The 27,101-nt window shown below is 38.7% G+C and overlaps 1 protein-coding gene across 1 annotated transcript; it reads left to right on the top strand.

Annotated features, from left to right (window-relative positions):
• Positions 1-1,897: 1,897 nt before the first annotated feature.
• On the top strand, positions 1,898-26,849 carry rsf1b.1 (remodeling and spacing factor 1b, tandem duplicate 1). The gene is made up of 16 exons (XM_067608802.1): positions 1,898-2,101; positions 6,964-7,055; positions 9,841-9,933; positions 10,959-11,164; positions 11,325-11,443; positions 12,420-15,481; positions 15,567-15,848; positions 17,878-17,982; positions 18,080-18,159; positions 18,624-18,678; positions 18,763-18,875; positions 19,687-19,754; positions 19,992-20,205; positions 20,304-20,509; positions 21,690-21,869; positions 23,629-26,849. Exons 1-16 carry the CDS (start codon positions 1,948-1,950, stop codon positions 24,213-24,215), a joined length of 5,616 nt encoding a protein of 1,871 aa, XP_067464903.1. The 5' UTR covers positions 1,898-1,947; the 3' UTR covers positions 24,216-26,849.
• Positions 26,850-27,101: the final 252 nt, after the last annotated feature.

Genomic DNA, 27,101 nt, shown 5'->3' with positions numbered 1-27,101 from the left:
TGTACTCGAGTAAATGTACTTAGTTACTTTCCACCACTGCGTAAAACAGTCGCTTTGAACACACTTCTATCATCTGTGTGACATTTAAACAGAAGCTGCACATCTGCAGAGAAAAAACACTCCATATTCAGTCCAACTAAGCAGCAGTTTTATATTTAATGTAACAAATTAATTAAAATATCGTCTGCCGGCTAACATGAAGATCGACTGAGGTGAAAATGAATCAATAAATGATTCTCCTGATGACCCTGAACGCACCACAGTGGGCAGAAATTAAATTGATGAGCTAGACTAGTTTGTTTACATTGACTTTTTAACCACAAACTATTGTCAATTTCCAAATAATAAAAAAGCACCACTTCCTCTCAGAACTTTAAAAGTAATTACATATTCATTTCTGATTCATTTTAATTTCCTTGAAGAAATCTGAGTATGTCTAAGAGAAGGAGTTCATTATAAAAAATGTTCTCTGTCAAAATATACATTGATGCATATTTCCTGTAGTGCTTTCATAAGATTTTATCAAACTAAACAAGTATAAACAAAAATGACACAAGCGTAATATCAAATACATCTTAGGTTTATTTTTTTTTTTATTGTACATCTGGTTCCAGTGTGAATAACTCTGAGTAGCTTCACACCACAGCTGCTAAAATCAACTAGAAAAACACTGGTTATCAATTTATATACATTGAAATTTATATTTTACACCAATGTACAGACATTAGCCTTCATCTGTATAAAATATACAAGTAATAACACAAGCAGCAGTAAACTCACAAAAAATAAACACAATAACACAATAAAGTTTATGCAGCTATTCTTGTCAGGACATTGCATTGATTGTGGGCCGCCTAACCCAAACCCAAACCCTCACTGTAACCAGGACCTCTGAAATGATGTTTTGCCTCATTAGGACCGGGCTTTGGTCCCCATGAGGACTACTGGTCCCAACAAGGTCGATGTTTATACCAGAAAAGGTCCCCAAGAGGTGACAAAAACACACACACTTGTTGTCCTAGATCACTTTTGGGGACATTACATAGACTTACATTAATTTCCCGGAGACTTACCTATCCTTAACCACTGACTCAAAAGTCATCTTTTATCTTTTTACCAATTGAGAACACAACTTTTGTCTCCAGTTGGACAAGTCGTCCCCACTTAACTGGTTTTTAGTCTGAAATTTGTCCCCGAAAGTAGCCTATATATATATATATATATATATATATATATATATATATATATATATATATATAAAATAAATAAATTACATCCTGTCTGCCCCATGAGGTTTTGTTTTCATGCTGTCATCTGTTCACATAGTCTTACAGTATTCTTACACTGCAGGGTTTTTTTTTCTTTAGAAATTTAAAATAAAGTCTCAGCAAAAGTAGCCCACCAAAAAAACTTATACACACAAATTATATATAAAAATTCAATATATAATATATACTGCCATCTTTTCACATAATCTTACAGCATTTTTACCCTTTTAAGAGGTTCAGAAAGTCTTAACCTAATAAAAAACACTAATCCACACACAAATTAAATACATAATAAACAATAAATAAATACATTACAAAATATATATTGTTTTCTGTTCATATAATCTTACAGCCATTTTTAGTGGGGGTTTTTTCAGAAATTTAAAATAAAGTCTCAAAAAAGCAACCTGACCAAAAAACATGCACGCAAACATTTTAAATAATAAATGAGTAACTAACATAATATATTTAATTTAAAATAAAGTCTAAATAATTTTTCAGAGGCTGAATTTTTTAATATCTACATTTTACTACATTACAAAGACAGACTTAAAAAAATTGTGAACTTGCCCTTTAATTTGGATTTTTAAAAGGACTGATTTCGTTCGATGCTTTATTTTGTTAACACCGGAAGTGATATATATTAATTCCGGCTGGCTTGACACTGGTGTTGGAAAAGATGGCTGCTTCGGCGGCAACGGCGAGTTCTTCCCCCGGTTTGTGTCCAAATTACGCCGTGATTTGCTCCTTCCTGGAGCGGTACGGCGCGTTGTTGGACTTACCGGAGCTCACCTTCCCCCAGCTGGAGAGATATCTGCAGGACACGTCCTCAGGTAAGGCAGAAAAACAATGATCTACTGGCGGGGAGGAGGACAGACTTCACCGCTGTTCTAACGATAATGGTACCGAGCTAGCAGGCTAGCAGCTACGTTAGCCAGTTGTGTGTTATTGTGTGGTTTTCCAACCTTGTTGTTTAGTTAAATTTAAGTTTACCGCGCCTCAGAGCTGCCTTTCGAAGTGGGAAATGTTTCTACGCACAATTTAACGACCACTCAGGCGTAAGCCCTTCGATTTATCCGAGGTTTTCTGTCACTTTTAAGCTTTTGAATTGGGCTTAATTTTTTTTCCAAGCAGCAGCCTTTTATCTGCCGCTGTAACGTTAACGCAACACAGGCAGAAATGTGCGGGGATATTAGTGCTTGCGAAGCGGTGAAGATGACGATAGTTCACGCAACACATCGTGGATTTTGATAATCAGTCGGTAAACACGGTATTGTCTGAGACGGGCTCGAAATTGTGCACTTTATTTACAGTTAAAACATTTCGCCATGTAGTGGTTACACACAGCTTCCGTCAAGTTCCCGCAGCCGCGGCCTCTTCCGGTGCAAGCTTGCAAAATACACCAAATGTTTTTGTGCAATAACAATAATAAATAATAACAAAAATCAGAATCAGGTTTATTGCAGAGTAGGTTTGCACATACAAGGAATTTGCCTTGGTGTTGTGGTGCATAATAGTCAAATATAAATACAAAATTAAAGGAGCAATATGCAACATTCAGCCTCACTATAGCTGCACTACAGCAGCAGCAGCATCTCAGACCAAAACAAATGTATGTATTGTTTGTAGTATTGCGAAGAAACATATATTGTAGTGGACTGTTTAGTTGTAATAGGAGAAAGTTTGTGATCAGGCCGCCATGTTGAAAATGGTTGGGGAGGGACTCACATGCACTAACGTGCATGCTCATTAGGGGTGCAGTGGATCACAAAAGTCACAGTTTGGATCATTTTTCAGATCAGGAGGGAAAAAAAGGAGATAAATATAACTTTGCTTTCCATTTATTCTGTGAAAGCAAAGAACTTTTGCCATGGTCTTAAATTAAAACAACATTCAAGATGTCCAATGTTTAAATAAAATTGTAAGATATAGAAAATAATCAATACTCAGTTGTTAAATTAAAGTGCAATATGAGGCTTGACACATTTTTCTTTTAAACATGGTGGTGAATGAAGCAACAGCCTGTGTCCACATCATCAAAACTTGATGATAACTTACAAAAACACATCTTGTCCTGCAGCTTGTTGAACGAGCCATCAAACAAACATTCATTAGTCAAAAGTGCAACGCTAACGTCAGTTAGCAGGCTAGATAGTTAATTAGCTGCTCAGCTGCAGCACATTAAACAGCATGTAAACAAACCTGCAAAAGTCACTTCAGACCTGTTAGATGCTGGTTTGGTTGTTTTCTTCAAAATCCCTTATAGCGACACGTTGTCTGTCCGCTACAGCAGTTTGTTTACTTTAGACACTAAAATTCGGAGGTAATCTGTGGTTCACATGTGTGCCGAACTGTGGGGAGGCGATCTGTTCAGATTACGGATCAACTACGTTCCGTTACACCACTAACGCTCAGATATACTAACATGCACGTGTGACAATCAAAACAAAGAACACAGAAGTTCGGATAACAACACACACAGAGGAAGTGTGACTTTATTCTCTGCTCAGGACGCCATTACTCCACTATATCTTTACGTAACAAATATTTGTTTGCTGACATATTTTAAGTTTTACATAACTTCAAGTAATCCTAAATAATATTAAAAAAAAGAGAGAACTGACAATAAAAATATGTAAAATATAAGTGAGAGGAGCTGCTACAAGTTTAAATTTTAAATTGAAGAGAATGAAATGAAATGTACAAAATATTGACCAGGAGTGTGCAGTTATTAATATAATAATACTACAAGTTGCATTAATGTAACGCACCATGTTAAATCAAAGATCACAGATGTGCAACTATAAGATTATGGGGTTTTACGTTAATATAACGTATAGTGTCCATGCGAGGAATAGAGTCTGTAGAAATAATAATAATAATAATAATAATAATAAATAATGATAATACGTTTATTTGTATTTGTATTACTTTCATGCAAGGATGCAGCTCAACAAAACAAGAGCAGATGAAAATAAACAATGAGGAAAAAAGTTTGATCACCAAACTAAACAATAAGTGAGAGAAGTTTGATCACAATACAATAAAACATTAACAATGACACCAGTAAAGTTAACTCCAATTAAAAGCCAAATTAAAAAGGTTTCAGTTTCTTTTTTAAACTACAGGGAGTTTACTGTTTTAAGATCCCAGATGCCTCCATTAATAACAAACATACTACTGTGTCTTTATTCTGTATTGAGAGCATGATGATGTTATTTCCACACATTGACTGACATGTTTGTTCAGGTGAAACTGCTCTACTTCCGGTTGTGCAGCTTATTGTGGCTGACTTGACTATTTTATTTAGTTGCTGCACGCATGTCTGAGGTCCTCTGAGAGATAATAATAATAATAATAATAATTTCATCCCTGATTCACCTCTCATGTGTTTTTAACCCTTTTAACATTAGTTCTCTCTCAGCAACACTTACTTCAGTGGTCGTTTTGAAAAAATATCAGACTTTTTGCAAGGACTGCTGTAAATCTGATGCATGTATTTTTATTTGTAAAACCTTCGCAGGACACAATGTCAGATCTCGTTTGAACAGTAGGATCCATATCAATAGTCATAATAGTATAATATTATAACATAAAACATGTAATTTTCAATGTTATTATTATTTCTTCTAGTTAGCTGTGAAAACAGGGCATCTGTGGGTCTTGAAAAGTCTTTAAAAAAGCCTTGAATCCAGTTTCCTTAGTCTTAAATTTCATCTACAAAGATCTTTAATATTTCCTCTTTTCTGCTGTGGACTTTCATATCATTGATAACTTCTTTTCATATGTGTTTGCGGGCTGACAGGTGACATAAATCTATAATAAACTAAAAGTGAGACAGTGGTTTGTGCTGCAGGAAACTGTTTGAGTCGGCGCCGTCAGATCCTGCAACAGACAGTCACTACTGCAGCCACACTTCTTCAGCAGCTGGTCAATTTTAGCAAAAACATAATTTTGTAAAAGCTGAATCCATCCATTATGTTTCTGTCAGTTATCTGGGTCCAGGACATGCTACTTGATTAATTATATTACTAGGAGTTACTGTTATATACAGCAGGGAAGCACTGACAAAAATGTGATATAAATGTCAATAAATTCATGTTTAAATGAAAAATTGTAAGCCTTCTGGTTTTCTGTCATTCATTGACAGTGAGAAAGGTATTAAATCGAATCATATGTGCTGTTAAAAAAGCTTCAATTGAATTTAACACTGCAGAAACCTCCCAACAAGACTTACTTCAGTGGCTGCTGTAAATCTTAAAACATGTACTTTTATTTCTAAAACCATCACAGGACACAATGTCAGATCTCATTTCATTAGTAGGATCCATATCAATAGTAATAACAGTATTATAACATAAAGTAAATGTTGTTTGTTGGTGCAGCAGATGATCTCTGTTCAAGCAGCATCCCAGGTGTGTGTGTTGGTGGAAGGTGAAGGACGGTGTGAATGTTTATTATGTGGACAAATAGAAGTAACAAGTGTTATTTAGTCATCTTGTAGCAGTTTTGATCCTTCTTGCTTTATATCTCTGCGTGACACACTTAATAGTGAAATAACTGTTTCATGCTGCTACAAGACACTTAATTCACCACCTGATTACATTCCCGCAAGTGTCTTTTTTCTTGCAATTTCCCTTTCCCCTCGCTGTATTTGTGACTATTTATTTGTCTCATTACTTTTACTTTCTATGTTGGTGTATATACGTGGTACTTTTTCTCATTTATTTGAGGTTTTATTAATGTTTTGTGTATTAGATGCTCGTAATATGTGTAGTTTTTTTTTTTTTAGGGACTCTGTTTGGATGTGAATGGCCTCCTTGATATTGATTCTTATATGACCACTTGTTATCAAGTGACCAACGCTTTTTTTTTTGTTCATAATCAAAACAGAAGTCTGCTTTCTGTCTAGAATGATAAAACACTACCAGCGTTTAAATCTAATATTTTACACAGACTGCAACATTCTGCTATTCTTCTTCACTGAAACATAAGTCCACCTGCATAGTCTGAGGAATTATTAAAGTTTGGTTTCGCAATCAGCAGACAGAAACAACAAAAATACACAATAAACACGGAATTAAATATTGTTATAAAATTCATCAAACTAATGTTCTGCTTGTGCATCAGTTGGCATTAAGCTACAGTAGAAGAGAACATGTTAGTTTTATAAATGTAAACATCATTTTGGGCCTGTTGAGGACGACAGCTGCTGATTCAGATCTGTCATTGTTACTTACTGCACGCAGCTTTTCACAAACTCTACTCGACTAAAGGTCCTTTTACAGTGTGCGATTTTGAGCTGTGTGAGACGAAGGTTTCCAATTGTGAGGGAAACATGGTGAAATCTTTGAAATCATAATAAGACACAAGAGGTTTTGTTCTCCTGAATATGTACGTCACACTCCAAAAAACAAAACAATGGAAACAAAAACAAAGTTTGTGTGATTTTTGCTGCATTTTCAAAAACATAGAAGCGGATGATACGAGCCGGTCACCTGTCAGATACTTTATAGAGCTACGACGCGTTCGTTGCACAATCTTACAGCCTCAAATTGACATCGTGCAGTCTGACACAGTTTGTCTCGAACACAATCGTAGCTGTCTACAGTCTAAAGGCGCCATGATGCAAAGTTAAGTCTAAAGTGACTTTTAAATAATTGAAGTAACCATAATGTCTCTAATGTCTCCTCAGTCCCGAAGCTGCTGGTTGATCTTCACGTCAAGTTGCTGAGGAAGATCGGCAAGTCAGTGTCAGCAGACAGATGGGAGAAGTATCTGGTCAAGGTAAATGTTTGAGTCTTTATGTTTATTACACATAGAGGCGACTACGAATAAAGTTTTTTGAAAGTGGATACAGATTTTGAATTTTTGGTCACATTTGGTACCAAAAACGGATTTTAAAAGCTGCATAAATGTATTTGTTTGGCCACTTTGGGGCAGCAAAATGAGCTGCAAACAAAACATATTATCACCTATAAAAGTAGTTATGGTGAACTTGTAGGAAACAGTTGCTTATTTACACATCCAGCAACATTAAACATGCATGTGGAGTCATGTTTCTGTCCACCTGATGAATATAAGTCCAATATTCACTCTCCTGTCAGCTCTACTAGTTTGGTCTCCACTAACTCCTGAGATAAATATCTGTCTCTTTAGCTGCGTACAGTCGGTTTTCAGAGCCTTTTCACTGAAAACAGCTACCTGCTGTCATGGAAACGAGACTGATGAGAGCGGAGCGGGCAGGTGGTAAAATCACAACAGTGAGTTAAAGGAGGATAAACGCTGTGGAAACTAGAGTCGGTGATAATTCTCTGTGGGTTCATCACTACAAGCAACACCTTTCACATCAAGGCCTTTACACACAGAGGTTGTGATGAATAAACAACAAAATAATCAAAACTATTCATCCCGGCAGCGATATGAATTTGCAGCAGCTCATTCCTCAGAGAAAAACGATGTATTCAATTTCATCCAGTGATGAACTCCGACCTGCGTTCAGCGTCTCTGTTCACAGAAGCAGCCGTCTGTCAGCTGCAGCTCCTGACCAGCGGCTGCCGTTCAAACTGCCTTCACCAGGCTGACTGACAGCAGAAATTTACTGAAACTAAAAGAGTTTTCATGTCAGCTCCACGGGAAGAAATCGACAGTGTTTGTTTTTATTGATTCACTGATTTTTATTTCCCCACCTGCAGTAGCAAGTGAGGGGAATCTGAGAGCCTTGATCAGTCAGCGTAGATGCAGTAAATAAGTTCAAAACACATTATAAAGCGGGATATCTGTGATTTTAACAGCTGTCTGTGCTGGTTACGCTGATTACGAGTGTAAAAAAAAAACGTAGAGAAGTCTCCTTGACCTTTGTTGTACAATAGAGGCTGATATGAGGAACACAGCCAATCAACAGGTCTGTCATTGTCATCAGGGGTTCTAATGTGACGGCCGCTCTGCACAACGTGATTGGTTGATGCCTTTATTCGTGGTGTGAAAGCTCAGAAAAATCAACCTTGTTCCAGAAAAAAATTAAGTCACTTTTTCGCCGCTTAATATTAACGTTCTGTGTGAAAGTACTCATGACAAAAAAATATAATGACAAATGAATTGCATGAAAAGACGCCCCCAGTGTGTAAAGGCCTTTTGTCGTTTAATCTTTTGGTAATATGTAAAATATTGATCAATGCTGCTTTAATACCAGTGGAAAAATATCTCAAATCACATTTAAACCATCAGGGGACACTCAGATCGTCCATTAAATCCTGCTTATTAAAACTGTAATACCCAAGGGTGCCTTTATGGAATTGGGCATAATTTCTATCTGCGATGTCAAACTCTGAAGTCTGTAACTTTCTGTTCGTGCTGAGACTGTGAGAGAGGTGTTGATTTAACTTTGACGTTGTTGTTCATGGTGTTTTAATTTATTCTGAGGTGTTTATTAGTTTGAACTACAACAAAGGTGGCGGAGCATCAAGAATCACACTTTTGATTTCATCTCACTTCACTTTTGTGGGTAAACCAAATCAATTTTTTGATATTTTATTTGCCAAAGTGATAAACTTACAAACTAATGTCGCTTGGAGTGGCATAAATGGCTCTGGATTAGGGCTGTAGAAAATCCTGGTCGACTAAAATCGTATATGGGGGGTAACGGTCTGTTCTGTATTTCTCTGTTTTGTGTCTTCAGGTTATGCTAACCCATTGTTGCTAACTTTGGAGCTAACCCCCTTCACTTTTCCCGCATTTGGGGAAACAACAGACGTGACTTTTTAGCATTTATTAACTGACACACTGTAGTCTGTACTGTACATTTACTGTCTGACTGACAACTTACTACTAACCTTTTCCTCTGCCCCGCTCGCATCCACCGTCACTTCTCTGACCGTCGCTCTTTCCCGCTCGCTACGCAAACATACTCCTTAACGGAGCTACGCTACCAACGGTTTCCCAGGCAACGACACCGAGGTTGACTCACGTACCGGAACAGCGCCGCACAGACACTCCCAAAAATCGATAGCGTTTTAATATCAAATATTAAAAAAAAAAAATTTTTGGCCTGGCGGGGGTTCTCGTTGTGTCATTGTGGAGAAACACATATTCAGTAAACGTTTAGTAAACGTTGAGTACAGTTAGACCCAGCAGTCTCCATTAGGTTGGGCGAGTTCAAAGTTGTGAAAACAACGGGGGTGTTTTGAATACACCCCCGTTGTTTTCACAGGTAATTTGTTAGTCTGTCCCTCCCGCCGCGGGAAATAATGGTTTACTCCTGGAAAGCTGTTGATGTAGCACTTTTCTCCTTATGAAAATAACACGGAGATTATTCGACCAATGAGAATTTAGTCGGACGAGAGTATATCGACCAACTAATCGACCAGCAGACTACAGTCCTATTCTGGATTGAACAAACTTTATTGGTATTGTTTGTTTGATGGAGTCAACAGCGCTCTACCAAAGCAGATGACGGGGAAACTATGATACTCTGCATGAAATAAGTCACACATTTAAGCTTTGTACAAGCTGCTTTAATAATCTGTTAAATTCATTTGCTGATTGACTTACTTATTTCTCACTTTGGTTGCAGATATGTCAAGAGTTCAACACAACATGGGCCTGGGAACTCGAACAAAAAGGGTACAAGGAGATGACGATGGAGTGCAAGACGGGGATACTTAAAGTAAGAACGCAGTTTTTTGTTGTTTTTAGAAGGGAAGGCTTGATTCTTCACCTGTTGTTTTTTTTATTTATTTATTTTTTATTGCAGCTTTAATGAAAAGAGTTTATAGAAAGAAGCACAGGTGTATCTTAACAAAGTAGCAAAAGCTGAAGAAGAAGCCAAGGACTGTAGTTTTCTAAATTTTTTATGGCCTTATCTTATCTTATGGCCTTAAGCTGGTGAAAAATAGATCACATATAGTGTTTTTATTCTTAGGTTCCCCGGTGAGAAACTACAGAATAAATCATAAGAGAAAAAAATATGTTTTCATGTTTTTTTTATAGTTTGTAAGAAGGTTTTTATGTTGTATAAATAATGTTTGCATGTTAATCATCCGCCAGCTTCCAAAACAGCTGCATTTGTTTAACCTCAAATTGTGCCGAACAGCAACTGACTAAAAAAAAAGTTTCTGTCGATCGACTAATTGTTGCAGCTCAACAGTTGTGTGTTTGCTTGTAGAAATGGAAAGTAGAGCTGAAGTTGATAGAATATTATAATTGGCAACTATGGTGATATTGATCTTTTCAGTCATTTTTCAGGTAAAAATAATATATATATATATATATATATATATAAATATTCTCTGGTTCCAGCTTCTTCATTGTGAAGATTTTGTGTTTTTCTCTGTTTTACATCATTGTTAACTGAATATCTTGCTGTGAAGATTGTAATAGGTGTTTTTTTTTTTTTTTTTTTTCAGTATTTTTTTGACCTACATAGATTAGGAAATAATCATCAGTTGCTTTATTATCAGTCTTTATTAGCTACATACGGTATTTTTTCTTTAGACTGTTAATAAATGTTGACAGTGACATCATGACACACCTTTGCCGTCCATTCGTTGTCTGTAGATATCTTTTTACTCCCTGAACTCAAGAATATTACATTTCACTTGTTACTTGTACTAGTTAAGATCATTATGTCCATATTGTGAGAAATGTTTTAGTAATCAGACGAAACATTCTGTGCCTTTTCTCTTTCTCCAGTATTTGTGCGAGTGTCAGTTTGATGAAAATGTAAAGTTCAAAACTGCCATCAGCGAGGAGGACCCCGATAAAATGCGCCTGCAGCCGATTGGCCGGGACAAAGACGGCCAGATGTATTGGTTTCAACTGGATCAAGACGACAACGTGCGCGTTTATGTGGAGGAGCAGGACGACCTGGACGGGTCGTCGTGGAAGTGCATAGTCAGGTAAAACAGACAGTAGTTATTATTTAATGGAAGATATACGCAGCAGGCTCTGAAATTAAATTTAAATGTAAATGCTCAGCGGGGAGAAGAAGGCACTGTGTGTTATTATTTATTCTGAAAATGGAGTAGTTATATTTATCCTCCTCTTTCGTCCCTGTAGAGATAGAAATGACTTGGCTGAGGTCGTGGCTCTGCTGAAGACACAAATTGATCCCGAGCTGTTGAAAAAGCAACAACAGGAAACCAAACCTGGAGATGAAGAGGCTAAAAAAGCAGAAGGTAAATGTAACATGTGGAAATTGCTTCTTTACAGACTATTAATATCATTTTTCTCTTATTTGGTTTTGAAAGAACCGCTTTTTTTCCTACTTTTGAGTTGGTCAATGCCATGTTTCAAGCAAACAAACAAATGTTCTTCATACAATTTTTTTTTACACTGAGATGGAAAGAAAATCAAGTAACATAAGAATCAGTTCTTATCATCTGTGATTCACAGATTCTAAAAATCAATTCTGTTATGACGTTGATAACATTAAACTTGTGGAAAGAAGTTATCTGCAGGCACATTTTGGATTTAATTACTTAATTAACTTAAAACTCCAGCACCAACGCGCTAGGACTGCAGCCAACGCTTAATTTCATTATCGATTTAATCTGGCGTTTATTTTCTCAATTAAGCAATTAATTGTTTAGTTGATGAAAAATCAAAAAGAAATGAAAAACGTCCATCAGAAAGTCTCAGAGGCTTAAGTGGTGTCCTTAAATTGTTTGTTTTGTCGGACATTTCATTTACTATCATATATGATTTGTTTGAAAAATGACTGTAGAGATGAATCGATTTATTAAAATAATTGCTGGTAAATTTTCTTTTGATATGACTAATCGTTGCAGCTCTACAACACACACTGCTCTGTTGTACAAAATGTCCAGCCAACTCTTTTGGGGGAAGAAAGTAATTGGTCCAGATTGCTGGAGACATAATGTTACCAACAGATGAGCGGACAGCGGAGCACACAGAGCAATTTCTATTTTACAAATCAAACTCCAGCCAGTGATGTTGGTCAGTAAATGACACTTTTTATCATTCTCATACGGGCAGAAGACTGTAACACGCTTCCAAATGAATGTAAACAAACCTTGGAGCCCAGTTTTTGCTGCATCATATTTATGAGACACAAACCTTCACAAAGATTCCCATCTGTCTTCTGAATTATTTATAACCGTTAATTTCTTTTATTACATATTTATATTACAGGTGAAGTTACAAAGACTGAATCAGATGAAGACAGCAAAGACTCCGACAAAGCCGTCCGCCCAGTCTCACCGAAGACTGAGAGCAACGGAGAAGTTGTGGAGAAAGACAACTTGAAATCAGAAGCGTCTGAGGCCAAATCGTCACTGAACGGCGTCGTCGAAGGCAAAACTGAGTCTGAACTTAATTCAGAAAAGGCCGCAGGGGATCACAGTATCAGTACAAAAGCCCAGAACATCAAAGAAGAGCCGATGGAGGTGTCAGACACTAAATCCAGCACAGCAACAAGTGAACCAGCTCCCGCCTCTGAGGCACTTTGTATATCAGTAAAGGCAGAAAAAGGAGAGGAGGCCAAGAAGAACAGCGCAGGGGAGATTCAACAGGCGATGAAGAACGACCAGCAGGCCAAAATCCCTCTGAAAAAAAGAGGAATGAAGTTTAGTGAAGACTTTGAAAAAAGTAAAAATAGCGGCAGCTCTATTATTGTGCAAAATCCATCAGTTTCTCAGAATAAAGAAGCTCCTAAAACTGATGCAACTCCTGAGCAGAGAAAGAAAGCACAGAGTGTAAACGATCACGTTAACGGTGAAGTTCAGCCGACATCAGAGAAAAGTCATTCGAGCGAGTCACCGAAAGATGCCGCCGCCGTCGACAAAGAACAGACGACTGAAGCAGCTGCAGGTAAATCTGTAGAAGTCAGAGAAAATGACTCACCGTCCACAGACAAAGATGGCACGAAAGATAAAAAGGATGGAGCTTCCGGTGCTGAGAAGGTCACAGAGGCGGTCGCATCACACCGAGCAGACTCGGACAAGAAAGATCAAAATATGCAGGTAGAAAAGGAAAGCACTACAGAAAAGAGGGAAGCACACGAGTCTCCTCCAAAACCAACAGCAGAGTCGCCATCTTTACCTAAAGACACACATGAGAAGTCGTCTAATCACGAAGAGGATGAAAAAACGAAAGAATCCAAACCAGCAGATGCAAAAGAGTCTTCTACGGTGGACAAGACCACCACATTAAAGGAAACCGATAAAACATTAACGACCGATGAGACGAAGAAATTCAGTTTGAATCATGAGGTCAAATCCAAAGAAGTTGAGTCAAAAGATTCAGAAAAATCAAAGGGAAAACCAGGCTGTGTGGACACATCAGAGTCAAGTCAGACAGAAGAGACGAAGAAGTCAGAGGTGACAGAAAATGTAACAGAACAAACAGAAATGAGTGATGCTAAAGAAACTGAGAGTAAAGTAGAGAAATCGGATAGCGCCGCACTGAAGGAGAAGCCGGGAGTAATTAAAACAACAGAAACACAGTCTGCAGACAAAGATCCTGCAGAAAAACCTGACGACTCTGAGAACACTGTGTCACCATCTGTCATCAAAAAGACAGAAATAATAAAAGACGGCGACGATACAAAGACTCCAGAAACACAAGAAGTCAATCAAAGCTTTACAGTCATTAAAAAGGCAGACAAGCCGTCAATCAGTGAGAAATCAGAAGAGACATCCAACACTAGGGAGAGTTCGGAGTCGTCAGTTATTAAAAAGGTAGACAAATCAGAATCATGTAAACCTGCAGAGAAGCAAGACGAAGAACTCAAAGACGCAGAGATGACTCCCGCTGTCGACGAGAAAACTGAGAAAGCCAATGCAGCCTCCAAGACTAACACCGAAAAGACGGACAAGCCTGAAAAGACGGACAAGCCCGAAAAGATGGACACGACTGAAAAGACGGACACGACCGAAAAGATGGACAAGCTCGAAAAGACGGACAAGCCCGAAAAGATGGACAAGCTCGAAAAGACGGACACGACCGAAAAGATGGACAAGCTCGAAAAGACGGACAAGCCTGAAAAGACGGACAAGACCGAAAAGACGGACACGACCGAAAAGATGGACACGACTGAAAAGATGGACACGACTGAAAAGACGGACAAGCTCGAAAAGACGGACAAGCCTGAAAAGACGGACAAGCTCGAAAAGACGGACAAGACCGAAAAGATGGACAAACCCGAAAAGAAAAAGACGGGAAAGGCCGAAAAGCCTGACGAGACAGAAAAGCCCGAAGACATAAAGAAAACCGTCAACTGTGAAGACAATACGATACGTGATGTTACCAAGGTGAGCGACTCTACGCCCAGGCCAACGAAGGAAGACGCGGCGGCCGTAAAACGCGATCTGACGAAGCCACGGGAGGATGACGAAATCGAAACGAACGCAGTCGTACAGAAGACGACAGAGGAAGCATCTGAAGGGAAAGATAAATCATCCAGCCCCGCCGAGAAGACGAGCGTCTCTGAAAAAGATGATAAAAAACCCAAAAGGCCGGACACGGAAGAGGAGAAGGTAACTGAAGAACAGCCCGATAAAACCGAGGCAGAGAATCCATCAAAAGAAAGTAAAAAGGACGCCGACAGTGAAAAACGTACAAACGGAAGTGAGAAACTCCCACGTCAAGATAAAGAAAGTAGCAGTAAAGAGGATTCGGCGACAGATAAACTCTCAAAAACTGACGGAACAAAGGAGAAACAAGCTCATACAGAGAGGGAAACCTCAACCAAAAGAGAGGGAACAGACGGTGAATCCTCAACTAAGACTGAGAAACCGAGCCCCCACCCAGACGCCGTCAAGCCAACCGACGAGGAAAGTAAAAGCAAAAGTGAAGAAGAGGACTCTGCAACAAAAAAGGAGGTGGCGAACGGTACCGACGTTCCATCGGATGTTAAAGAGGCGGTCGCCCATCGGAAAGTCAAGGCTCCTCCAACCCACCGGAGGAAAGCGGCACTCCAGAGAGAGGAGAGACAAGCGGATTCAGAGTCGGATACGAACACCGGGGGGAGATCTCTTCGAAGATCACCGAGGATCTCTAGACCGACACCGAAGGTGGTAGAGATCCACGACAGGAAGCTGGAGAAATCGCAGGCTCCTCCGCCGGCTGAGAAGAGTGAGAAGGAAAAAAACGAGGAGGAGGAGGACAAGGAAGAGGAGGAGCAGGAGTTGAAAGCTGTTCAAAAGAAGCCGAGAGAGAAAAAGGCAGATCAGGACGGTCAGCCTAAAGCCAAGGTAAGATTTCTCACCAGGTGGAAATCGTTACGTTACATCTTTTATGAAAGTAGGCATGATGATGACGATGTTGTTCTTCTTTAAGGGGAGAAAGAGAAGGAAGATGCGGTGGTCCAACACTCGAACGCGCCGTAAAAAGAAAGGCTCCGAAGACGAAGACGAAAACAGCGACGAGGAGTCCAGCGAAGACGAGGAGAGCGAGGAGGAGGACGACAGCGACGAAGACTACAAGGTCGAGCGGAGCAGAAAGAGGCGGAACCGCAACCGAGAAAGACGAAACTCGGACTCCTCGACATCCTCGGATGACGACCTACCTCCAAACGACGACCCCTGCAAACATTGTGGTCTTCCAAATCACCCTGAGCTGGTGGGTTCCTGCAGGTTCTCCTTAACGTTCCGGCCTTTATGAGCAGAAGCGAAACCAGAATCCCTCATTTAAAATATTTGTAACTACGCTAATAACAAAAATATCCAGCCTTAGACCAAAGCCTTTCTCAACAGTATGTCGTATATAACATCATATGTTTAGATAGTTTCTCAAAAAATGATCTGATATTGATCGTTATCCGATGTTTATGCACGATATTATACGACTATTATGCAATGCAAGCTTAGATTGTACTAAATATGATCAAGAAAGACAATATATGAAGGAAGAATTTAGGAAGACTGGAGTTCAGGAGCTCAGCATTAAAACTTTAATGAACCTGCCAAGCGGGAGGAGCAGTAGAGTTTTCTTTGAGTTTATTAGACAGACAGGATTAATGTGGAGGATTTAATCTCTGGTCCACACTCCGGAGCAGAAGGTGGCGATAATGCAGCTAATACGCTGGTTGCTAACCGCCGTTATAATCCAAGAAGAAGAAGATGAAGTTTTTTATTTTTTCAAGGCAGAGTGGTACATCCTGTCAGCCGAGGTGTTACCTATCTGTGCAGCCGAACACCGCAGTACGTCATGGGAAGAAGCAGCGGGTCTGACGGGCAGCTTGAGTGAAGTGCAGCCTGCGGAGGAAACACCGGGACCGTCGGGGTGAAACGGTCCTTCAAGGGAAGCACAGTCAGGCGGAGGAGATGGCGACATATCTGCCTCTCATAATCGGCGGAATTCGCCGATGCCGATATTTCATTTTAGAGCTTTTATCAGCCGATACCGATGACATGCCGATAATATCGTGCATCCCTAATTTATGTTTTTAGCGGCCTTTAGCAAACACCGTTTCCCATAAACCCTAGATGTTGGCAGGCCAAACATCACGGCTCGACAGAGGAGACGAGTCCACGAGCGAGTGGAGGGATCGCGGTCTGAAATAACAGCAGGACAGAGAGAAGCGAACGCTGTCGAAGTATTTAGACAGCAGAGATTACAGTATCAAGTTACAGTAACACAAGTACCAGCGCTTGTAGTTTTTTAAATTTGCTCACAAAGTAATTGTTTTACTTTGTTGAAAATACGACAGTTTCAGTTTCTTAGAGCAACGGTTGTGATGTTCATTTGTTTAATAGCTAAAGACAGCTAGACTTCCTGGGTCCACATTTAAAAACATACATTAACACAACTGGCATACATATGACATATATTAGAGAATAAAATGAATATATATATATATATATATATATATATATATATATATATATATATATATATATATATATATATATATATATATATATATATATATATATATATATATATATATATATATATGCATAGCATCCTACAAATATGTTGTTCCTAGGTGTGTCCTTGCTTACTTTTTAAACATTGACTTCTGTTAATTTAGTCAATAAGAGCAGTAAATAATTCTATGTTTTCATTGCTTTTTATTCTACTGTGTGTTTTAAATCAGTGTTTGCCTCAGAAAGTGAGAACCGGCCTTCTGTTGCACGTCTGGTGACATATACATATAAATAAATAAATAAATAACTGCGGGAACAGGTGTTAATTTTGACGAGAGTTTGCACTGAGTCACAGACGCCCCGACATGACACCATGACTTTCACGGCTTTCTGTTATGGCACTTTTCAAAACACAAGTTACACAAAGTACTTTACAAGAAGAAGAAAAAGACAAATAGAAGAGACGTAGAACTGTATATAAAACAAGGAGAAAGAATTGTGTTACCGTTACAAGATCGAAAAAAATATATGATTTCTGAAAGGCTGCAATAACTAAAAATAAGAATATAAGTCTAAAGCATTATTAGGTTATCCAGGAGACACATTTCAGATACGGTTTAAAGAAAAAAATGAAATGGGAATTCAGAGGGTGGAAAAATACCTCCAGAACCAGAAGCTCCTTGCATTTCACAACTCTGTTAAATTTAGACGCGTTAAAACCAAATAAATGTTTCTGTTGGAACACCGGTGTTAACATCTGTCAACATCTGTCTTCTTAGATCTTACTGTGTGATTCGTGTGATAGCGGCTACCACACAGCGTGTCTGAGGCCTCCGCTCATGATCATCCCGGATGGAGAATGGTTCTGCCCGCCGTGTCAACACGTACGTACCAGTCGGAGCACCAAAAAACATTAAAGATATGGAAAATGTACATTTAAACATGATGTTAGTTTTAACGTTTCATTCATCCCCTCCGTAGAAACTGCTCTGTGACAAATTAGAAGAGCAGCTGCTAAACCTCGACGCCGCTTTGAAAAAGAAGGAACGAGCTGAGAGAAGGTGAGATGTTTTGCGCCAGACCTGTTAAATTAAAATGTGTAAAGCCGATAAAGGCTGCCCCCGGGGTTAGAGATCGCAGCAGTGACACCCAATCGAATCCAACAAAAGACGCTTAATGTACCGAACCCCCATCAAACACAAGAGTCACTGTCAGGCTGTTTGATGGTTTTATGGTTTCACTGCTTCTATTTTTCCTGATTGACGTCTTTATACATGTTGCAACATGACAAGAACATCTCACACTACAGCACAGTGTTGACAGTATTAACTGCTTCTCTGAATTGTTTGTAGTTTAGAAAAGTAGATTTAACTGACTTCAGATGAAAAGAAGGAAAGAAAAAGATTGTTTATTGTGAAATACTGGGTACTTTTACCTCTTTTTGCCACTTTATTGACACTGAAATGAATCACTCCGTCTTTTATCTATTATGTTGAGCTTTCTGAATGTGTGTTATCTCGTCCAGGAAAGAGCGTCTCATCTACGTTGGAATCAGTGTTGAAAACATCATCACGCCCGCCGTAAGTACAAAATTGTGGTGGTACGTTGTACAGAGCAAAACTTTCACCGGTGGATGTTTGTAACGTGACTCTCACTCCGTACAGGTTGAGGTTGTGGAAGAAAAGCCGGAGATTATAATCAAAGACAAGAAAGAAACAAAGAGAAGTAAGAGCTGGGGTCGAAGGTCGACGAGGACCAAGAAAAACATCAGCTACAGGTTTGTGCTCTGCGTCATCCTTTATAATATTTCATCATCTGGATCCACATTCAGTAGTTTTTTATTGTTTACATGATTTGACTCATGTCTTAAAAAACATTCAGACACATTAGACAGCAGCAAGACATTTACAGCAGTCAGGTTTCCATCCAAATGTATCGCAGATTTTAACCGAATTTCCAGATAATTGTGCAAAAGAAATGCGTGTTTCCATCCGCTGCTATTACGCGAGTAGTTCGGTCGTCCAGATAAACAGCTGGTGGTGTTAACTCTCCAGTTAAACCATTGCAGAAGAAGCAGCAACTACAAGGTGACGTAATTTAAAAAAAGCAACAGTTGAACCCAACAGTGAAAAACAAGGTTGAAAACATGGAAATATTGCATTTGCAAGTGCTTCTGTTGCAACTTTTCAATTTTTTTGTGATATTTCAGGACATTTTTCAGATTTTTCTGTGTTTCCAATCGGTTTTTTAAATTCAAATTTTAAAAATGAGAATAAAAACAAGTGGATGGAAACGCACATAATGACAGCAAAATATTATTGTACCGTTGTCAACATCAGCCATCAACCATTGAGGCTGTCAGCATACACTCACCAGTTAACAGATATACACTGTCCAGTGACGCTCCGCTCGTCCTGCAGCGGGTTTTCCTGTCTGCTGTCATAAGTAACAAATTTAACGCCTCATCCTGCTGTTTTCTGTTCATCCTGGAATGATTCTCTTTGCAGGAATCATCTGATTTTACTGTAGAAGTTCTGTGTGATCAACCAGTCATGAAATGGGATTCTTGTCTATGTTCATTTTTACAGATTTGATGAATTCGACGAGGCGATCGAGGAGGCAATCGAGGAAGACATCAAAGAAGCAGAGGGCGGAGGTAGGAAGATGTCGTACTCTGCTGATTTTAAAGCAGACGTTTAAATACATTTAGGAAGATTTGCTGTCTTAACAGAGCCAGGTTCACCGTTTACAGTCTTTACGCTAAGCTAAGCTAAGCTAAGCTAAGCTAACCGCCTGCTGGCTGTAGCTTCATATTTGACGAACAAGCTGTTCTTTTTACGGTGTGAGAAGATGCTCTTGTTATATTTAAGGTAACGGTGATATTTGTTTACAGGCGCTGGCCGGGGTAAAGACATGGCCAACATCACGGGACACAGAGGAAAGGACATGTCCACCATCCTCCAAGGAGATGAGGGCAAAGAGAACGGCCGGCCGCCACGACCCAACATCAGCCAGCGCAAGAAGAAACGCCGGCGACTCAACGACCTGGACAGCGACAGCACTGTGGACGAGGAGGAAAGCGAGGAAGAGTTTCGCCTCAGTGAAAGGTAGGAATAGAGACGACAGCATCGGGTTAGAATTAGTTCTTATTTCTATATGTGAGTCACTTGATTTATTGATTATTTTTGTTCCTGACTGCGTGCAGCTCAGAAGAAGAGTTTGTTGTATCGGAAAACGAGACGGAGGGCGAAACAGAGCCGGACTCCAACGACAGCGGGAAGCATCATAAGTCTTCGTGGGTCAAGAGGCCACCGACACGACGACGAAGCTCCCGAAAGCGACGGAGACCGAGAGGGTACTCGGATGACGAAGAAGAAGAAGAGACAGATGATGAAGATGAAGATGAAATAGGTACATAGCTTGTTGTAGACGAGCGTGACTTTACGCCGTCTTTACATTCTCGTCTCTGTTCATTTTTGTTAAAAAACATGAACACAGTGTGAAGAGCTCCAACGATTAATTGATAAATCGATTATTAGATTGACAGAAAATTAAGAGATTTGCAATTTTATTGGTCAATTCTGATTCCTTTTTTTTTTCTTTTTTTTAACGTCTGACCTGCCGGTTCTGAATTTCACTTCTCTTTCTTTCTAAGAACAATAATTGACAACATAAACAAACGTTTTTGTAACTTTTCTTTAATGGAAAATTCAGTTGTATGTTCATAATAAAACATCGTTCATATTAAACATAAAACATAAAAACTGTATTTAGTTTTCTAACCACATGATGAACTGAAAGTTCATTGAAGTCAACTCAAAGTAAAAATACTCATAAAATATTAGTCAGTGTTGCAGATCAACCCTGATGGGAACCAGGAAGTACTTTAACTCCCTATTTTTAACCTATATTATTTTATAATATCCTAATTTTTTTTTAGTGTTATCAAAAAACACTTTACTTACATAACAAATATCATCTCTCGTGTCATTTTAATACTTATTTGTAACACTCAACGGGTGAAAAGTGTTTTTTCACTCTGCTCTACTTGTTTGGTCATCAGATCTAGATTGTGTGTGTGTGTGTGTGTGTGTGTGTGTGTGTGTGTGTGTGTGTGTGTGCGCGCATCTCTATAGAAAATTAATCGGCAACTATTTTAATAATCGAATAATTGTTTCAGTATTGTTTTAAACAAAAATGACTCTTTCAAATGTGAGGATTTGCAGCTTTTCAGTTGTATATTTTAAGTTATGTAAAAAAAAAAAAAACATATTTATTGATGATGAAAATAATTGGCAGTTGTCGCCCAAATAACATAAATGCTCTTTCAGAAGATTCTCAGTTCTTCCAAACACTAAAGCTTTGTATTCTTGGCAGCAGATTTTAGTATGAATAAGTCTAATATTGTCTTTTAAACATCTGTATGTGTTTAACAGTCAATGATTTTCATAAAGGACCTGTTATTTGTTGTGTGATTTACATTCTTATTTGAGTTTCCGTGTCCCTTTGACAGAATATCAAAAAATTTGTGACCCGTTATTTTGTGTGTGTGTGTGCGTGTGTGTGTGTGTGTGTGTGTGCGTGTGCGCAGTGACCGAAGGCTCCAGCGAGTACAGCGACAGTGATCTGGATATGAGTAGACGGCGGTCTCGGCGGAGTCAGAAGAAGCAGGTGAACTACTGTGAGACGTCCGAGTCCGAAGGATCTCAGGCAGAAACCAACCGGGACAAAATGAAACCCAGACGTCGCCAGGACAGCTCCGATAGCGAAGGTCAGTCAGAGACACACAGGACAGATCTGGACCATGATCTTGATTCCACAACGCCAGTAGGAATAATAATAATAATAATAATAACGCTTTTCTAATCTGAGTCACCCCGTTTTTGGAAAAGGAGGTTTCGAAGGTCTAAACATGTGCAGCTAATTCTTCATTTTGTTTTCCTCTCAGGTTCCTGTAAAAATGATTTGCCCCGTCAGTTTTTGGACTTTGTTTTTGAGTTCCTTGTCGTGACGTTCTGGGTCTGATTTACTGAGGTTTTTGCAGCATTTTTTTCAGGCACAGATGTGGCTCGTTCTGCCTCAAACACATGCTGCGTTTTGTTTGGACCTTGCCCCAACTCCAATCAGGGCAGTAGCAGGGAAACACTATTCAAGGCGAAAAACAGACTTTAGCATAAGACCTCCTGTTGCTCCACTAGAAGATAACCTCTGCTTCTGTGAATATGATATTGGACCTCATGCAAGAACATTTTCATTCTCCGAAAACTCTTTTTATTTTTTTCTGTGAGGTTTGTTTGTACTGGTGTTCCAAGCTGGATTCAACAAACTCTCTTAACTGCCCGAACTTGTTCATGAGTTTGATTCACAAAAAAAATGTTCCCAAAGATTAAAAACAATTTCACACTTGTGGAGCTTCAAGTCCTGCTTTTAGAAATCAGCAGACAAAAACACGATATGTTCAGTGTCTGTAGTTGGAGACAAAATCTGCCAACAGAGATCATAAAATCCAAAAACTCTCAGTAACAGAATGAACATAACATTAAGTTTGCATTAGTTTTTTTTGTATTATATATATATATTATATATATATATATATATATATAAATATATATATATATATATAAAGTGATGAATGTCACAAATCACTTGAGCCTCTTAAGAATGAATCTGTTCATACGTGGTTCTTGCATGAGGCTCATGTCTCAGTCCTTGAAAAAACACTTACCTCACTTTTTTAAACGTAAGATCCATAAATATATTTTGGTAGATAATTGTCTGATTTGTTCTTTTGTTGTTTAGCGCCGCTGTTTATTTTATATGCTTGTTTCATTTATTCTTTGTGTTTAATGCGTCAGAATATAACGGCTCTTACATTAATTAACACCAAAACACTGAAGACGAACCTTTTCAGCACCATGGACAGCGACCTTGAGATACTCTTGATATTGAACCCTTTCAAATGGATGAATGGCTTAGTCGCTACATGTCTTTAGAGCTGCATCGATCACTCAATAATGACAGAAAGTCATTTTTTTTAAAGCAGAAATGACAAATATTTGCAGGTTGCAGCTTCTCTGATTAGAGGATTTGAAGCTTTTTTGTGTCATACATGATAGTAAACTGAATATATTTGGGTTTGGACTGTTGTCAGATAAACGATGTGCTTGCTTTGGTGCTAGGAAATTATAACAGGCATTTTTCTCTATTTTGTAATGTTTTATAGGCAACATGATTAATCGTTTGAGAAAATTATCGGCAGATTAATGGATAATGGAAATTGCATGTTTTACCTAGGCGGCTATATGTTGTTGTTTTTAGAACAAGTTAGGCATCCATAAATGTTGTCATGTTGTACTACACATTTTTCTATATTTTTATTCTTTTATAAAATCAAAACCTTAAAGGTTCTTAAAGGTTTAAGTCGTGAAAAGCTGCAGGTTAAAGGTTTTTTTATTCCTCGTAGTGGAAAAATATGTATCATTACAGAACTACAAGGCAGCTGAAGGTGTCTCTGGTTTTCTTTTTCCCAGCGAATTTCTCCAGAGACTCTGACGAAGAGTCGAGGGATCCGAGGGTGAAGAGGAGAGCCGACTCTTCAAAGGAAGATTCCCGGCAGCGGCACAGACGGCTCGCGCTAAAACGCAGGAGAGCTTCCGAAGAGGACGACTCGGACGACGACTCGGAGGATGAATCGTCAGAGGAGGATCGTCCCGTCCGTAAACGGGTGAACCGCATCGACTCGGACGACTCGGACGAGGAGGAGGAGGAGGAGGAGGAGGAGGAGGAGGAAGAACTAAAAGAGAAGAAAGCAGCTGAAAAAGCAGAGGAGGAAGGCAGCGCTCTGACAAAGGGAACAAACCAGTTGGACTGCAATGCGGTGGAGCTGCCTCCCACCAACGGACAGAACCAGGTTAAGAGCGTCGAGGGTCTCTCGAGGGACGCTCCGGGCATCACTGCAAACCTGGAGCCACCCAAAAACATCAGTGCCACGCCAGCCGCCGCCATAGCGCCAAACGGTCTGGTCGCCCAGGACATGGCAGCGCAGGAGGACGACGAAGACGACCTGTTAGGAGTCACAGACCTAGTGGACTACGTCTGCAATAACGAACAATTGTAAAAAAAAAAACAAACAAACTGGTGTACTGTTTCATTTTTTTTTTGTGGTATTGTATTTTTATATTGCGTAACTTTATTATTCCTTCCCACACCAACACTTCCTTTTTCGTCCTTTCTTTTTTTTACTGGTGTCATCTGGATCTTTGGTTCTCAGAAATCTCTAATACAGTAAGAACTGGATCACCAGTCTGAAGCTGTCCATGTGGGGATTGTACCACGAATAAGGGCACCAAACTATCAAGTCTCATTTGTTTTGTAATAATCTGTTTTAACCTCCCCGCACGTCATCCAGCTCCACTGCCAAACCACCTCCTTCCTCTAAACGTGTCATTCATCTCTTCTGTCCTGTTTTTTTTTTTTTTTTTTGTCACATCCAAGATTTCTTTCAAATTGAGCTCCTGTTCTCGTCTACATATTTGGAAAATTGGAAAATTGTCTATTTGAATGCTAAATGACTGATTTTTAATTTTTTATAGGAATAAAAAAAAAAAGTAAGTCATTCCATAATTGACCTGAAGTTCTGGGCGTCTGTTTAAAAAAAGATTTTAACATTTTATCCCCTTTTTTTAAATTTTTTTTGTTGTTGTTTTTAATTTGTGAAAGCTTTATTTATTCTATTTTGTGGGTAAAGGGGGAGGATCATGTCTATTTAGATCACGTATTTGATAAGCTAACCCCTTCATACACCCGACATGAGATATTGCTGGTCAGATATGGAGGTGTGTGTGTGTGTGTGTGTGTGTGTGTATGTGGGGGGAGAAATAATAAGAAAAAACACATTATTCCCAGTTTTTATACCCTGAATATTTGAAATGTCATGCATATATATTCAAGCCCTCGCCTCATCTGAAGGTGTGAATGTATATATATATGACCAACCTTCATTTGAACTTTTTGTTAAATGATAGCGTAGCTTTTGTATATTGTATACATGTATAATTATTTTAACTATGTGCGCTGCCATCAGTATCAGTGGTGAACTCCCGGTTTTTATAGTTTTGTTTGGGGAAACAAAATCAGAAGTAAAAGTCTCTTGTCCTTCCTAATCTTGAGATCTAGTCTAGCTTCCTCTTTATAACATCTATTTTTTGTGTTTTGTTTTTTTTTTAAATAATGATGTATTTTTTGTATATCTAAACCTTTTTTTGTCGTTGTCTCTTTGACCGAAAATGTAGTGTCTTATTTTCTTTGTACATTGTCCTTCATAGAGATCAACAAACCTGCAAACTCTATGGCTTTTTTTTTTTTTTAACTCAAAACACTCAGCTCCCCTTTTTTTTTTCTCCCTCTTTTTGTTTATTATTCACCTCCCTCTTCACTTCCTGCATACATAAAAATCAGCCTCCAAGCATATAAAAACCCATTTTTCTATTCACATCCTCTATTTTCATAATCTCGAGTTCACGTTCAGGTCAGGTTGCAGTAAATTGACAACTTTAAGACCTCAAACAACATGAGGATTGTGAGAAATAAACAGCTCAGTTCAATAATTTGTTTTGAGGCGACACATCAGGATGCTGGGAGGAGGGGGGTACGGACAGAAAAATAACAAAAAAAAAAAAAAACCAACAACAAACCAATGACTTCACTGACCTCTGCTGGAACCAGTCTGTGTGTATATCTGTAGTTTTTGCTGTAATATATTTAGAGGCATTTTTTTAATCATGGAAAAATATATTGGGCAATTCTTTGGGATTGCATGAGTTTCTAATAGTTTTCTTTTTGTAGGGAAGTAATATTGGCACAACAGTTTTTGTAACAAAACCAGAAAACTTTGGCATGTTTTAAGGATGTCTATTATCTCCTGATCTGTTGCATTATTGCTCAAGGACGCCACAGGAATATCTCAGAATCGCAGTGAAACTGCATTGTTAAGCATGCGCTGACCGACCCAAGGCATGTTACAGACGCTCGGGGAGAAAGTGATGTTATCATAGAAAATAATCTAGGACAGTTGAATCTGATTTAAAGAGAAGAAATGAAGCCTGTTTTGTAAAATATTTTGTAAATTAGTCTCAGCATGGTCTTCACAAAGGATAAACCACTCTATTTATCATAGCGTTTTGATACTGGCTAAGGCCAAAATCATAACTTCCAAGACAAAACAAAGTCCTATATATGTGCTGCTTGCAGTGCACACAACTAAGGCTTCTATACACAATATTTAGCTTTTAGATTAGTTGGACAGAATATAGCAAATCCCAATTCTAAAAATGTTATAGAAGTGTGTTCTGGTGGGTTGAGTCCGAGTAATGGGATGTGGATGTCCGTGTGCTGTATGTAACTGTTTTATATTCTCCGCAGAGATAAGGAGGATGTATTAATGTGTATCTCAAGGTTATGAAATAACCAGTAGCAAGACCTGCATACGAATGGAGAGAAAGTTATGTTCATTGAGAAAAATAAAGGCTGCAAGGGGATTAAGGGAGGAAGTTGGTGCCAATGACTGAAGTGTTAACAGAGTTTCCTATTTACCTCATGATGAATCTGGGAGGAAAGACACCCTGTCCGCTGTGTATAGATCCTAGTAGACTGGTTGTTGGTGTTTTGTCTGCTCCTTACATTTTTGTTAACTGTTATTTCTTATGAATCTGATCTTGTACATTTGTCATAATAAAATGGGTTTTAAGCCTCATGTTGTTCTGTCTTGCGGGACTTTTGATGCGGGAATGCCTGATCCTGGAAAGTCGATCGCTCCATCTCCGAAGGCTGATGGCCAGTGTTAGCCTGATACATTTAATACATAATTTAGTGTATTTTGTTATGAATATAGAGCGGTTTATGGAGAACCAATCCATTCTTAGATTTTTTTAGATGCAGATTTGTTTTTGCATTTTTAGACATATTACAATAATTAAATATAGCTAATGACATTAATAACCAAACT

Source organism: Thunnus thynnus, chromosome 13 (genome assembly GCF_963924715.1).
Source record: "Thunnus thynnus chromosome 13, fThuThy2.1, whole genome shotgun sequence".
NCBI classification, from domain to species: domain Eukaryota; kingdom Metazoa; phylum Chordata; class Actinopteri; order Scombriformes; family Scombridae; genus Thunnus; species Thunnus thynnus.
Note: the sequence above shows the minus strand (reverse complement) of the source record. Positions and strands in the feature narration are given on the sequence as shown.